The 15,923-nt window shown below is 48.5% G+C and overlaps 1 protein-coding gene across 3 annotated transcripts in view; it reads right to left on the reverse strand.

Moving 5' to 3' along the window:
- Positions 1–366: 366 nt before the first annotated feature.
- The window catches only part of ZFYVE26 (zinc finger FYVE-type containing 26), a 61,804-nt gene continuing 46,247 nt past the window's right edge, over positions 367–15,923 (reverse strand). For 2 of the 3 annotated variants that reach the window (XM_036842868.1, XM_036842869.1), the window contains 10 exons: positions 14,758–14,905; positions 14,291–14,500; positions 13,596–13,814; positions 8,666–8,863; positions 7,801–8,000; positions 6,883–7,024; positions 6,521–6,580; positions 5,232–5,414; positions 4,076–4,120; positions 1,579–1,782 (listed from right to left, as the gene is read on the reverse strand). In XM_036842868.1, coding sequence (XP_036698763.1) covers positions 1,579–1,782; positions 4,076–4,120; positions 5,232–5,414; positions 6,521–6,580; positions 6,883–7,024; positions 7,801–8,000; positions 8,666–8,863; positions 13,596–13,814; positions 14,291–14,500; positions 14,758–14,905 — 1,609 coding nt within the window. Of the gene's footprint in view, positions 1,783–4,075; positions 4,121–5,231; positions 5,415–6,520; positions 6,581–6,882; positions 7,025–7,800; positions 8,001–8,665; positions 8,864–13,595; positions 13,815–14,290; positions 14,501–14,757; positions 14,906–15,923 lie in introns of all 3 variants that reach the window. The other variant, XM_036842866.1, reaches the window with a different exon arrangement.

Genomic DNA, 15,923 nt, shown 5'->3' on the forward strand with positions numbered 1-15,923 from the left:
AGACCTTTTCCAAAATGCTGTCACATCTCCGGTGGGAAGACAGACCAATGCTTATTAAAGGAGCACTTCACCTAGTTGCCCAACTGGACATGACCTATTTCATCATCCCCTTGTTTAGTTCTTTTTAAAAAAAAAATTTTATTTATTTATTTATTTATTTATGGCTGAGTTGGGTCTTTGTTGCTGTGCACAGGTTTTCTCTAGTTGCGGCGAGCGGGGACTAGTCTTCGTTGCGGTGCATGGGCTTCTCATTGCGGTGGCTTCTCTTGTTGCAGACCATGGGCTGTAGGCGTGCAGGCTTCAGTAGTTGTGGCTTGCGGGCTCTAGAGCGCAGGCTCAGTAGTTGTGGCGCACAGGCTTAGCTGCTCCGTGGCATGTGGGATCTTCCCGGACCAGAGCTCGAACCTGTGTCCCCTGCATTGGCAGGCAAGGATTCTTAACCACTGCACCACCAGGGAAGCCCCCCTTGTTTAATTCTTGTCCGCTGGCCCAACTTCAAAGTGAACCTGTGACTCCCTTTGTTAAGACAAAGAAGTGCACTGCCTTCTCAATGACCTTGGGTCTCTGCATGTCCATCCTTCTGTTCCGAAGAGACTGAAGAGAAGCAGGAGGGAAGAGGAAGTGATTTCCTAACCAATTTAAGGGGCACAAATAGGCCTGTAACTCAAACAGGCAAAGTCTAGCCATTCAGTCCCAGGGTCTTGGCTACTGTTTCTCTCCCCAGACTCTCAAAGAGGAAGCTACTTTCTCTCACTTTGCAGCAGGGATATTGACAAAAGCCAGTTCTTTGCTTGTAAACAACTCTCCTGCAATCCTGTTTGGAGAGGTTCCCTCTTCCCTCCCTGTGGATAAACGTGATGGCACCCCTCCTGCCCATGTGTAGGGCTCCAGCCCCCATCACGTGTACGGGTAGCCACAGCTTTCAGATGCCAGCACCTGAGGACCTTTCTGTTCAGACCACCTTCCAAAGATTCATGGTAACTCTTGGCGCTCGTGAGAGAAGAGACACTCAGAATGGTTTTATACCACAGGAAGCACCTGCCCTAAAGCCATCTCTGAGTTTGGGGAAGGGAAGGAGGGAAAAAGAGGCAATCCTTTTGATGCTGCTCTATAATTCTCTGTTAAAACCCTTCTAGTCACGAGGAGCTACTGGAACGTCTCCACACAGAGGGAACTGTGTACAAACAGGATGAACCCGGGTTAAGAACCAAAAACGCGGGGAAGGTTTTCAGACCGGCAGAAGTCTAAAGTAAAGTGCCTCTTTGCAGTGGGGGGAGAGTTTCATTTGTTCAGAAATGCCTGGGCGTAAACATGAGCGCGACGGGCGTGCACACACACACACTCACTCTGAGGTAGAAAGAACTGGCCATCTCCAGACACACACACACACTCCACAATTTTACACAAACATGGCACTTGCGTGAAAGGTCCTGTCTTTGCCCAGGATGGCAAGTCGGGTCCAATTCCAGCTCTTTCCCACCTGGGGTGGAGCCAGGGAAGTCCCGTCCCACAGGAGGAAAGAGCTGGAAGCATGCCCATCACTCCCCTCCCACAGTTGTCAGGCCCCGCAGCCCAGGGTCACTTCCTGGAGCCCGAGCCGTGGGCACCCCGGCTGTGGCTTGTCAGAAGCCACTGGGAGCAGATGTCTTGCACTACTGCGTCCCCACTGCTCTTGGCGGCCTGTTGCACCTGCTGGACAAGGACCGCGGCCCGTGAGTGTTCTTGCTTCACAGCGATCAAGTAGGCAGAACGCAGCTTGCAACACGTCAGGTAGGCCTGAACCTGCCAGTTGGGTGTAAGAAACAGCGGGAAAGAAACCATCACTGACAAGTCACCAACAGGCACACAGAGAGCTCAAGCAGATGAGATACCACTTCTCACCTACCAATCAATAATTGGGTTCTTGCCTTTTATTACATTACGGCCACTCTTTAAGTATTACACTGTGTTATTTTATAGTGTAAAAAGTTATTACAAATAAGCTAAGAATTTCAAAAAGAAGGTAGGCAGGCAGAGTCTGGCCTCTATCCACTCCCTTCCAAGGCCCTCCTCTCTCCTGGGCTCTCCAGCTTCCTCCTGGCCTCACTGCCGACAAACTGTGGTTTTGTAGTTATTTGGCTGATGATTTGACTGATGACTGCCTCCTTGGCTAGGATGGCAGGAATAGTGTCCGCTTTTTCTAACCATTCCTGGTGCCTAGCACAGGGTCTGGCATGCAGGTGTTCAATGAATATGCATGAAGTGAATAAGTGAATGAATGAACCATCATACTGCCCCCTACAATGGGCACACAGAGCCCCTTTCTCTATTTTCTGTTTCTGACCTGCTGAATTAAAAATCTTTTAACAGGAAATGTGGGGAAGAAAACGCAGACACACAATTAGAAAAACTCTAAATAAGGCGTGATCCCAGGTTGATCTGACTTGCAGTTTGGCACAGAGGCAGCTCAGTTTCCTACATTCAGGACACCCTCCAGCTCAGGAATGCCCAGCTGGGTGGAGACGAGAGCCCCTGCCTTCCCTGGCCACGACGTCACCAGCACCCCCCTGGTTAGCCAGGGTTCCAGGCCAGCGAACAGCAAGGCCCAGGCGAGTTGCCTCAGAACTCCCGCTAGCAGCTGCCTTTCTGCCGTGACAGTCCTTCTGGTGGTTGGAGGGGACTCTTCTCTCTTGATGTTTCAATGCTCCATCTTCTTTTTTTACCTTGGTCACTAAAGTCTTCCTTTCCTAAGCTCAATTACAGATAATCGCCTACAGCTAGAAGACATGTTCTGACATGTCTGAGCTCACTGCAGTGATCAAGTCCTGCAGTATGGTTATCTACCTGCTGCCCTAGGACATTCGCTTCACCCAGGCCCTCAGCTCCGCTTGGCACCAGTGTACGTTAAACAGAATATCACAAGTTGGCAGGCAAAGTCCCTACCTAGAGGAGAAGGGCATTTTTCCAGAAAGTCTGGAATAGAAACTGAACGTGTGACCTGAGATCACGTAAGTGTGTTAGAACAGCTGCTGCCAGGAAAAACCTGAAAAAGTAACAACGACGGTGTAGCTTTCAGTGTCCATCTTTCCCAGGCACAAAGTCTCTGTCCTACAGAGCAGGCGGATCACTGAAGGCTTGGAAAAGAACCATAGTCGGAGAATCTAGAAACCTGGGTGTCTGGCCTGGCTGTCGGGTTCTCATTTGGATTCTAGAAAAGTAATTTTCCACATTTCAGGATGTCAGAATTCCATCCTTTCCACAGGATCTCATCAGGATGTTGCAGAATTAAGTGAAGAAATGTTACGAACAGGTTCTCCCTAAACCCTCAAACGAAAAATGCCCTGCAAATCAGTCCAGGGATTAGCAATACCGCCAGGGGGAGCAGCAATGTGGTTGCGTAAGAAGCTGTTTGCCTAACATTAGTTTTCTTCACAAGGGACTCAGCTGCCAGATCATTCCTCTGCTAGTGGCCAGGGCAGGCTGGCTTGGTTTTCTCCTGCCTCTCTTGGCCTGTGGGCCTTCCTCCAGATGGCAGGTGGACTGAACCTGCGGTGAGCCACAAACAGGAGCAGCTGGCACCCTTCACAAAGGTTCACTGATTTCCTACTCAACAGGAAGAGCTTGCAGGCCTCAGGGGCAAGGCCTGTTCTGGAGACTGAGGCACCAATAGACATTGTTGGTCAAAGGGTTGGGTGGGTTTTTTCCTTACTGTAGAGGGTACCCTTGTTCCTCCAGGATAAAGAGATGCTTGCTCACTCTGAGAACCTCATTCAGTGAGTCAATCTGAAGATGAAAGTGAGGATTTCCTAGGGCTCTGAGAGAAAACCTCCATAGGAAATGGAGAGTTGAGAGCAGCCTAGGACATATGTGTCTTGGGGGATAAAGAAATGCGAGGGCAAAGGCTCATGTGGTCAGGTTTCTCATGTTCCCCACCTATTCCCTCCCTTCTACGCCCCTATCTGGGTCTCAGCCCCACCTCTGATAACAAAGAGGCCGAGATACAGGTTGAATGGTAGCGAGCAAAGGATAAAGGTGAAAAGGCAAGTCCAAAGTGCTGTTCCCGAGCGTTACTGGGTATGGAGACAGTTCCGCTCACCTTGTTGTCATCACTGTTTATCGCCTGGATCAGGCCCTCCAGCTCCTGTGCAGAACAGAGACACAGTAGTCATGACATGGAGGGGTCCCCAGCGTGGGAGCCGGGGCCCAACCCAGCCTCAGCCCAGCCGTTCTGACTCAGGGTGGGGATGCCTGCCTGACCCTTCTCTACAAACTCATCTCCTGGGAATTCCCTGGCGGGCCAAAGGTTAGGACCCCATGCTTTCACTGCTGAGGGCCCGGGTTCAATCACTGGTCGGGGAACTAAGATCCCACAAGCCATGTGGCATGGCCAAAAAACCCACAAAAACCAAACTCAACTCCTGCTATAAGAGCAACAGAGGAAAGCTAATGATAACACTAAACTTGGGAATCTGAGAAGCAACAGCAAACAAGAGGCCTGTCCTTGGCCTTCAAGAGAGGATGTGGGGCTTCCCTGGTGGCACAGTGGTTAAGAATCTGCCTGCCAATGCAGGGAACACGGGTTCAAGCCCTGGTCTGGGAAGATCCCACATGCTGCGGAGCAACTAAGCCTGTGCACCACAACTACTGAGCCTACACTCTACAGCCTGTGAGCCACAACTACTGAAGCCTGCACGCCTAGAGCCCGTGCTCTGCAACAAGAGAAGCCACTGCAATGAGAAGTTTGCACACCGCAAGGAAGAGTAGCCCCCGCTTGCCACAACCAGAGAAAAGCCCACATGCAGCAACGAAGACCCAACGCAGCCAAAAATAAAATAAATAAAATAAAATAAATTTATTAAAAAAAAAAAAGGATGTGGCTTTGTTCACCCCAGTAGGAAGCCATCGGGGGACAGTTTTGCAGGCGACATGCTTCAAAGGCCACCTACAGGCCCACGATGACCTCCTCTACAATCACAGGGAGAAACTCAACTCTGTCGGTCCGCAGACACTTCCGGGTGCCAACAGCATCAGACAATGGGATGCTGAGGGACGGTCTCTGGATATAGTGGTTATCACCATGAATTTTCTTTCCAGGGAAGGGTTGATTAGTGAGGCCATCATTACAGAGGGGTCAGAAAGACAGAGGGATCTTGTAGAGTTTCAGGTACAGTATGGGGGAGAGAAAAATAAACAGGGGGATGTGAAGACACTGAAATAGATAGAGGAGCTGAGAGTTCTGGGGGTGAGCGCACCTGGGGTGGAATTCTCTTGAACGCTTCCAAGCAGTTGAGGAGGATGGTGTCCCCGTCACTTTTGGCCGCCATGCCTGACTCGCTGACACATTTGAGCAGCTGTCGGATCTCACTGTACTTCTCCCTCTCCACCAACTGCCGGGCGGCTTTGCAGTAGGTTGCGGCAGCGTCCAGCTGGAAGTCCTAGAGCAGAACATGGGGTGATGGGTGTAGGGAGGCAGGGACACCAATGGCGGGAAGGAAGGTGACATTTACAGAGCTCCCACTGGGCTTGGGGTAGACAAGACTGTAGTCCCAATAGAGAACATACATAAACAAACAATCAGCAAAAAGTTCCTATTTTGGAGTTTGGCAGACATTTAGGAAGCATCCATAAAAATCGTAACTTTGATATCTACACTGGTACATCTCACTTGCTGCCGTGTCACTTTCTGAAAATATTCTAATCAAATGCCCAAGACCAGTTCATTCTCTCTCTAACGAGTCACCTTTCTCTTGGAAAATGGATGTCGGGGGCTGATATTGGCTGCCCTGGACACTTGGTGCTCTGTTAAGAGATGCCTTGGTGTTAGGAAACAGACCAATTCACCAAAAGACTGATTTGCTAGAAACTACCAGATAAACATTTTGTTGCCTTGGGGTCTTTGTCCAACATGGAAAATGGGTGGGAAGAAAGAAATCTGTCAGATTGTTTGTTGCCTTTGATCCTTTAGGTGCACAGTGCGTGAAGACCATGTCTGCCTGGAGGGTGATGGGCCTCAGCGTGCCTGTGTGTCACTGTGTGGTGGGGAGTGGTCTGGCTTTTCATGGTTTTGGCGCCCTGCTCCATCCTCTGCTCCAGAGCCACAGCTGTACCCGTGTCCTCTTATCACAAGCAACAGAAAATGTAAGCCTCGAGCCGGCTCATGGGCAGAAGGATGGAGGGGCAGCTCTTGCTGCCAGTGGCCCCTCCCACTGAATAGGACCCCCGCACCGCAGCCCCTCTGCCACCTCCTCCAGCCACGCTCCCCCGCAATGAGGACAGCTGTGTGGAACTCTCCTAGACCTCATTTCAGGTAGTTATTTGATAGCTTTTGATGAACTCGTCATTGGTTGCTTGGCTTTTGGCAAAGTGGCCTACGGTCTTGAATTTGACCCAGTTCTGTAACAGCCCTCTTGTTGATTTCATCCTTGATGTACGTGTAAATCTGCTTTCCCTGGGATAAAAATTTTCTGAAGAATGACCTCTCACAGAACTGTGGTCATGTGCTGATCGCCCTCGGTATAATCCTGAGTAATCTGAGTCATACCTGCAGAACACGGAATGCAATTCCAAAACCATCTTCTACATTTTTCCCTCCTAGCATGACCTGAAAATGAGAGGGAAACATGCTTGAAGAAGCAAGAATTACTGGAGCAGCCCCTCAGTCAAGAACGAGGCCCTCATTCAGTCATTTATTCAACAAATATTTGTGGAGACTCTACTGAGTGCAGGCGCTAGCGATACAAGAGTAATCAAAACGGACTCGATCTCCAGCCTTCCGGGGCTCTCATTCCATCGGGGAGGCAGCCATCAAAAGAATGACTGAAATAGTGATAACTAGACGATTACAAGTGTGATAGGCACTCTGAAAGAGAACAGCCTGCCGGAGGTCTGACGCATCGTGCATACCTTGCAGGCAACATCCATTTTCATGTGGTTGTTTCCAAACAGGGTTGGCAGAGGCAAGGGGGTGATCTGAGAGGTCCCAGCACTTTCGCAGCGATGTAAGAACCTGGTCACTTCCATCTGCAGCTGAAGTGTGTTCATGTGCCTATGGTGACAGGAGATGCACAGTCTAGCCTCAGGAGGGGCCTCAGGAGTAACTAGGGCCAGGTGACTGAGAAATCATAATAGGATGGCAACGGAAAAGGCAGAAGGATGTGGAGGGAAAAGAGATCCAAAATACCCTCTGAGCAGTTACGACAAGACAAAAGTGGCCGATGAGTGTTTATGGAGCACGGTGTGCTACTAACAACAACAGCGGTCGAGAGAGACATGAACCCTGCCCTGCAGAGTCCAGAGGCCAGAGGAGAGGTGGATAACAGACAGACACATCAAGTATCTAGCGATTGGGACCGTGAAGGGATAAACGGTAGCGGTGGAGCATTTACTTCAGATGTTGCGTTCTCAGCAAAAACGCTGAGAGGAGGGAAGGACTTGGGGTGCTGAGGAACCCCCCGGAGGCCAGGGTGCCTGAAGCGCCACGAGAAAGGAGAGAGTAGCATGAGGTAAGATGGAGATGCAGGCAGGGGCCAGATCACCCAGGGCCTCTTTTGCCTCTTGTAAGGGGCAGGGGCTTAGTCTGACTGTCACATGTGATCCCGGTCCCCGCCCCTCCCCTACCTTCCTCTTCTCCTACAAGCTCCTCTGGCGGCTTTCCAGGCTTGTACCGGACACTGTCATCCAACAATGATTCCTGTTACGTGTGTGCGTGTATGTGTTTGTTTCCCAAGAGTTCAGAGATGGGCAAGAGCAGCTGCATCACCGACAGACCCTCGGTTCCAGCCTTTCTGCCCCACCCCAACTGTTCCCTGAACCCCAAGTTACCTTGACACATCAGCTGCCGTCATCTTCTTTCGGAAGAAGGTGGTTTTCTTCCTTCCAGTACGGCGGGAGGTTTCTTGGAGGTAGATCTTCAGGTGGTCCTTGGCCTTAAGCAGCCAAGAGAGCTTCTCTCCCAGCTCCGTATATGTCTTTGCTTTGTGACTGAAGAACCGAATACAGGTCATGGCGGCCCGGATGTGGTCCTGGAAGAGGAAAATGAATGTTCAGGTCAAAGGTGATTTGGAGGGCGGGGGGTGTGAGGAGAATTCTGATCTGATTTCCCCCCGTGAAGCCTGGCTGCCAGCACCCTTTCCCTCAGAGGCCCAAGAGATCTGAAAGTGAACTGACTGCCTGGGACCTTAGGTAGGACGTTATTCCACCACAAGAGATCTTTAACAAGGAGACTTCTGATTCTCCATTCGACTTGCCTTCACTTTTACTCTGGCGTTGAATAAGCCAATTTCTCTGTGATTTAGTGTTGGCCACCCTCAGACAGATTGGAAGAAACATGAATCCTCTCCTTTCATGCATCTTCTCTAAAAACACTTACTTCTCCTTCATTCCTTATGAATTCTGCATTCATGTCCCATGTTTATCTTGAAACTACCATATCCCTCTTTTTTATCTTTACATTCCCTGAATTCTGAAGAATGCTATTACTGACAAGATTAAAGTCTGCCTCTTTAGGATGAGAATGGAAATCCTGATATTATGTAAGAATGCTAGAGAGTAACATGGATTTGCTGTAGGCTTAGTCAAGGAGCAAGGCCAGGAGCAAAAACGAGTCTTGTTCCCTCATCCTGCACGGTCTCCCCACGTGACAGGCCGACAGGGACAGAGGTAGAAGGCAGGATGGGGCTGCTGTTACCTTCATAAACTGCTGTAGCTCATACAGAATGTGGTAGTAGTTCTTCTTCTGTAAATGTTGGCAGGCGGCAATCAAGTACTTTCCCCAGCTTTCCAAGGTTGGATCAATGGATTCTAGCAAGTTTTCTAAAACGTGTAGCTTCCCACTTTTATAGCTTGGCTGGAAAATGCCTTCTATGAAGATTTCTGGGGGACTCTCCTGGAGCAGGGCAAAGTGAAAAGTCAGAAGTCTTGAGCCTGGTTCTGGCACTGTCTGGGACGCATTCTGAGTTTCCTTCCACCCACAGCCCTTCAGCATCCTCCCACAGCGGTACGTCTTATCTTTTTGCACATCACAGATAGAGAATCCCGCTCGGGTGACTGCTCCCCTTCTCTCCTTCTCTATACAGAAAAGCTCCTTGACAGAGTTATCTGCACTCCCTGTCTCCAGTTCCTCTCCGGTGACTGTCCCCTGAACTCACTCACATCTAGCTTTTGCACCTACAACTCCACTGCAACTGCCCCTTAGGTCACCAATGACCTCTATGTTGTTAAATCTAAAATTCTTAGTCCTTGTTTTCCACCTGCTCTGTCAACAGCTTTTGATACAGCTGATGGCTTCCTCCTTAAAAAGTTTTCTTTATTTGGCCCCCAGGATACCACCCCCACCAGGTTTTCTTTCTACTTCTCTGGTTACACCTTCTCAGTCTCCTTTGCTGATTCCTCCTAATCTCTCCAGGGCTTAGGAGGGAGCTGTTCTCTTTTCTTTATTTTGGCTGCGTTGGGTTTTTTGGCTGCGCGTGGGCTTTCTCTCTAGTTGTGGCGAGCGGGGTCTACTCTTCGATGGGTGCGCAGGCTTCTCATTGTGGTGGCTTCTCTTGCTGTGGAGCACGGGCTCTAGGTGCGCAGGCTTCAGTAGTTGCAGCACCTGGTCTCAGTACTGGTGCCTCGCATGGGCTTAGTTGCTCCGTGGCATGTGGGATCTTCCTGGACCAGGGCTCGAACCCGTGTCCCCTGCAAGGGCAGGTGGATTCTTAACCACTGTGCCACCAGAGAAGTCCCTGTTCTCTCTTCTTTACTCACTCTTTTGATTTCATAAGTCTTAGGGCTTTAAATTTATCTATCTGCTGATTATGTCTAAATCTCTATTCCCAGCCTGTTTATTCTTTCTGAACTCCAGAATTGTATACCTAACTTATACCCAACTGCCGACGCAAAAAGTCCTCTTTGGTATCTAGAGAACGATACATATTGATATAAAACTGCACTCCTGATTGTTTCTTCCCAATCTGCTCTTTCTGCAGTCTTCCCCTTCTCAGATGGCAATTTTGTTCTATTTGTTCAGGCCAAAAACCTTAGCCATCTTTCTCTTACACCACAACATAAAAGTCATTAGCAAATTCTATTGGCTACACCTCAAAATACATACAGAATCTGTATGTAGCTGACCACTTCTCACCACCTCCATGTACCATCCTGGCCCAAGTCATCATCACCACTTGCCTGGATGATTGCAATGGCCTCCTCCCTGGTCTACCATCTTCCACTCCTGCCTCTTTTTTGACTAATGCCAACCAATCAACCTGAATGATTCGGTTAAAACGTAAGTCAGATCATGTTACTTCTCTGCTCAAAATCTTCCAATGGTTTTCCTTCTCACTCAGCACAAAGCCCAAGTCCTCATAATGTCTACAAGGCTCTAAATGATCTAGGCCCTGTTAGCTTTCTGACCTTATCTGCTACCACTCTTTCCCCAGCTTACTCTGCTCAAGCTGCCCTGGCCTTTGCCCTTGCTACTCCCTCCACCTGGACCGTGCTTCCTCCACAATCTGCACAGTTCATTCCCCACCTACTTTAGGCCTTTACTCAGATGTCATCTGTCCTGGGCACCCTGTCTAAGATTACACAATCCGTCCCTTCCCTCTCCCCCATTTTACTCTTCTTATTACTCGTCACCTACACTATGTATCTTATTATCTTGTTTATTGTCTCTCTCCCTACTATAATGTAAGTTTTAAAGAGCAGCTATTTTTGTCTGCCTTTTTTTTTCATCACTGTTGTGAAGAATAGTCCTTGGTTATTTAATAACTATTTCTTGGATGAATGAATAAATGATAAATATCATAGACCAACTCATCAGGAAAGTGCAAACACATACTAATCTGCTCACTTCTGAAGTTCATCTGTGGTTCAGAGACCGTGAGTCATAAACCCCCATTCCACAGTCATAGAAAAGAAAACCATTTGGTCATTCAACTCCTTAAGAATTTCCATTTTGGGACCTCCCTGGTGGCACAGTGGTTAAGAATCCGCCTGCCAATGCAGAGGACACGGGTTCAATCCCTGGTCCGGGAAGATCCCACCTGCCGTGGAGTAACTAAGCCTGTACGCCACAACTACTGAGCCTGCGCTCTAGAGCCCGTGAGCCACAACTACTGAAGACCGCATGCCTAGAGCCTGTGCTCCGCAACAAGAGAAGCCACCGCAATGAGTAGCCCGCTAGCCGCAATGAAGAGTAGCCCCCGCTCACCCCAACTAGAGAAAGCCTGTGTGCAGCAATGAAAGGAAGACCCAACACAGCCAAAAAAAAAAAAAGAACTTCCATTTCATCCATTCATCTATCCACTCATTCATTCATAACTGGCACTAGGCTAGGTGCCTGAAGACACCAGGTAAGGTAAATATGGGCCTTCTTGCTCCAGATGCGAAGACACAATTGTAAACAAATAGTTGCAATCCAGTGGGATAAATGCAATAACAGAGTTATGTTCCTGGTACAGTGATGGTTTATAGGAAGAGGTGAATGCTCAATACAGAGGGTCTGGAAGGATAAACAGGAGTTTTTCAAGAAAACAAGGAGGGGCAGGGCATTCTAGGTACGGGGAGACAGCAATGCAGACTCATGGAAGTAAGAAAGGGCAATGGCACAACCAGGAAAACTTAAGTAGTTTGGCAAGTCTGGAATATAGAGCATAGCTAGGATTTGCAGTGAAAATAAACTGGAGAAATAAGGGGGCCTGATACTGTTGGGTCCTGCATTCATGCTAAGGAATTTGGACTTCATCTTGTGGCCATGGGGATCCACCGAAGGCCTTTTAGAGAGAGGAATAACGTGAATTAAGAATAACATAAATAACATGTACTATGTTTTAGAAAGCTCACTCTGGGGCAGTGTGGTGGGTAAGGGGTGAAAAGGCAGGGAATGAGGCTAGAAACACCACATCTTCCATGCTCTAGGCATTCAGTCGTAGTTTTCGCAATGTTTTTTTCTGTTGTTCCCCACCTGCTTGAGAAGGTAAGATACTGCAGTTCAAGGGTAGTTGTGATTACAGGAGATAAAAAGAAGCCTTCTTTCCTAGCTCTGACTAATGTAAAGCAGGGGCAATGCTGTCGTCAGCTTATACTGCAATAAGTAAGTAAGCAGCTTAACCCTCTGGAGTGGTCATCAGTTAGAAGAAACAGAACTGGGTGAGGTGAAGTAGCTTAACCTCAAAACTCTTTTGGAAACTGAAGAAAAGGAAACAGGTTAGCAATTAAATGCCAGATAATATAACTTTTACAATATTCTTGATACCCAGTTAAGACACAGTAGCTAAGGCAGTAGTGAAAACATTTCCCTTTCGCTGTCCTGTAGGGGTATGGTTACCACGACTCTGTACTGTTGACTCACTTGGAGAAATCCTAGAAGATATGCCTATTTGTAAACTTTCAGTGGCTGCCATTTTGGATGAAGGCAGCAGATTGGAATTAAAGCATACCTCAAGCTCCTTTAATTTTATATGAAATTTGGTACTAATCAGTCAATTCCTCAGAAAAATTTCATGGGACTGGGGCTTCCCTGGTGGAGCAGTGGTTGAGAGTCTGCCTGCCAATGCAGGGGACACGGGTTCGAGCCCTGGTCTGGGAAGATCCCACATGCCGCGGAGCAACTGGGCCCGTGAGCCACAACTACTGAGCCTGCGCGTCTGGAGCCCGTGCTCCGCAACAAGAGAGGCCGCGATAGTCAGAGGCCCGCGCACCGCGATGAAGAGTGGCCCCCGCTTGCTGCAACTAGGGAAAGCCCTCGCACAGAAACGAAGACCAAACACAGCCAAAAATAAATAAATAAATTTTAAGAGAAGTTAAAAAAAAAAAAAAAATTTCATGGGACTTTCAGATAAAAAAGAGAAGGCCAAAGAGTAATGGTGAAACAGAGTTCTGACTTGGCTTAACAATGGCTCCAAAGAAATAATGCACTTCAGGGGTGCCTTTGCCCCCTGTGGGAGGAGGGCAGAGGATGTCAGAGGAAAAAATGGAGGGCACACTCTCCTTCTATGAGATACTTGTGGCCCAAATTTAGGATCTGGCTCATGGGTGCTTCCTGGCCTTTGTGGTAACAACCCTGAGTGGATGAGCATTGGGGTCAGCAGCAGGACACAGCCCAGAGCAGGTGGGAAGTGTGTGGAAACAGAGAGGTTAGGCAATTTGCTCAAGGTCACACCACTTACACCAAGCATCTCATTCCAGAGACCATGCTCTCAGCTATTACTTGGTTCTGCTAAATGTTCTGGGAGAAGGGATGAAATTTGTCACTGCCAGTCAGAAGGGCCATCTGGGATCCAGGTTAAGACTTTCGCACACTCATCAAATCATGATTTGTGCAGATAGAATTTGCCATTTGTGTTTTGTTTTGCTTTGTTTTTTTGGCTGCACCATGAGGCTTACAGGTTCCTAGTTCCCCGACCAGGGATTGAACCCGGGCCCTCAGCAGTGAAAGTGTGGAGTCCTAACCACTGGACCACCAGGGAATTCCCTAGAATTTGCCATTTGGACCTGACTTTGCCAGAGATGATCTCATAGCTCAACCCTGGGGTAAGGTTAAGGGGGGTTATTGCCTCCATGAAAACTGGATGGGCCAAGCCAAGTGGGCAAAGCAGGCACTGCCATGTGAGAGCCATGTCTGCAAGTCCCACCTTGTGGAGCAGGTGCAGCAGGGCTTCCCGCAGGCAGCTGTGCCTCACGTAGAAGTTGATGATGGCCAGGTTGGTGCTGTAGTTATGCAGGTAGAAGAGGCATTCTTGGTAGTAGGTGTTGTTCATGATCTTCCCTTCAGGAATCACCTCCAGAGAGAGGCTCTGGGTCCGAAGGGTAGCTTCCAGCTCTTTCAAGGTGGCCAAGTAATCATCATCTTGCTGCCAAGAGAGGACAGAGTGTGAGGGAACAGTGGAACTCAGGGAGTTCTCAGCAGCCGCTGGAAATACTGTTTTCAAAGAATATTTAACAATGTGGAAAAGTGCTCACTATTACATAGTTTTAAGGGTAGAAAACAGGCAGGATATAAAATTCTATATATTATAAACTGTATAACACCAATTAAATCAAAAACATAACAAAGAAAATTCACTAAAATCTAAATATTGCTTAAGTCTGGGTATGGGATTATATGTGATTTTCATTGTTTTAAAATTAGTTTTCTTTTTTTTTTGAAATTTGACTCTTTATGACTTATCTAACCATATATAATGGAAAGAACGAAATCCAAACCTGACAGCTCTGAGCCAGGGCTGCCACTGTCAGCTGAATGGAAGGTGATACCTTCCCCAGGCCGTTACTGCTCCTGGGCCTCCCCCTGGCCCTGGAGCCCACCCTCTGCCTGCTGTGCTCTTACCACGGATAGAAGTGGCCTCGCTGTGGACTCCAGGTACTCAACCACATCCTGTACCAGTCTTGAGCCATGACTCAGCTGATTGAGGTCGAGAGGGGGCTTCAGACAGCGACTAAACTTCTCCCGTGCGGCGGCGAGGTTCCCAGCTTTGAGGCAGGCCATGCCCCAAGCGTGCCATGCCCCGGTGGTATCAAGGCCAGTCTTTGTGGAGACCTGGAGGAAAAACTGCTCCTTTTAGGAAGAGGCACCCACAGCCATGCCTGAGGGTCCCAAAGAGCGATTCTATCCCCTTGATGTCGGTCCCAAAGACCGATTCTATCCCCTTGGTGTCAATCATTTCCCTCCCTACCACCCCACCTGCCATTACTCTCACACTGGCAAACTGGACATGCCCTAGACACTCCCCATGGCCAGGGGCAACTAGAGGAGGTAACTCGTTGGGGTAGATGTCAGCTTTGTCTGTGCCTCACCTCAACGCCCAGTTGGTAGTACTCAGCTTCCAAAAGCTGGTTCCTTAGCCTGGTTACTGCGGCTGGTTGCAAGATCTGATCCAGAGATGGCACGTGGCGATAGGCAGCAGCAACTAAAATATTCAGCACATCTACCTTGCTGATGTAGCTACAGGGAGGAAAAGGGCAAGGCAGTGAGGCTCCACAGGGTCATCCCAAGAACAGGTGCTCCTTAAAGGTTTTCTATTTCATTTCCAATGTGAAATGTGATAATGAGAATTGTGAGGTACATGGGAGAAAAGACTCTGGAGTCAGACTCTCGGAAACTCAACTCTATCACTTAGCGGCTCTATGACCTTGGGCAAGTTAGTTAACCTTTCTCAGCCTCAATTTACTCATCTGTAAAATGGATAGAATAACAGGGAGTTTTAAGGATAAAATGAAATAACTGAAGGAAAAGAGCTTAGGATGGTGTCTAGAGCTTTGTAGGCACTCATCAAACGTTAGCTATCAATACATGGAGTACGGACGCTCCGGGACACTCACTCAGGTCTCCTATTTTGAGGCAAGGCCTTTATACTGAACGCTGGGAGCTCGCAAGCTACCCGTTTCTTTTTGGTTCTCTGGAACCCTGCTTGCCTGGGAGAGCGTATACGGACTGTATCGGCAGCCAGCACTCCCGGTCAGTACAGAGGTCACATCACTACCATCCTCTGGAGGTGCTGCTGGGCAGGGGCCTCAGATTCGAGTGCTCTGAACTTGACATCCTTTCTCTGGGTTAAGGGTGGACTCTTGTTACTAGGACTGCTGCCTTTGATCTTATTCCTGACACCTGGTGATTGCAAAAACCTTATAACAACGGAGCCCAGAGAGCTGTCTGGGATCATTCTGTTTAGTCCTGCCTGAGACAGGCCTACACTCAAGGATCTTGAATCTTGTATCATTCAAAACCCTCTGCGGATCCTGACTTGTCCACTGATTTCCCTGGAAAGGGATTCAGTACATCAGTGATTCTCAACCTAGTGGGGATGGGCAGGGGAGAGTATAGTGTGTAAAAGCAAATTCGGTATCATAATGTATTGGACGTGCGTAACAGGTGGTGTGAGTTTTGTTTTTAAACATTTATTTATTTGTCTACAGAAGAAGGTATGAGTTAAAAACAGCGGAAAAATACTCTGCAAACCAGG

Source organism: Balaenoptera musculus, chromosome 2, assembly GCF_009873245.2.
Source record: "Balaenoptera musculus isolate JJ_BM4_2016_0621 chromosome 2, mBalMus1.pri.v3, whole genome shotgun sequence".
NCBI lineage: Eukaryota > Metazoa > Chordata > Mammalia > Artiodactyla > Balaenopteridae > Balaenoptera > Balaenoptera musculus.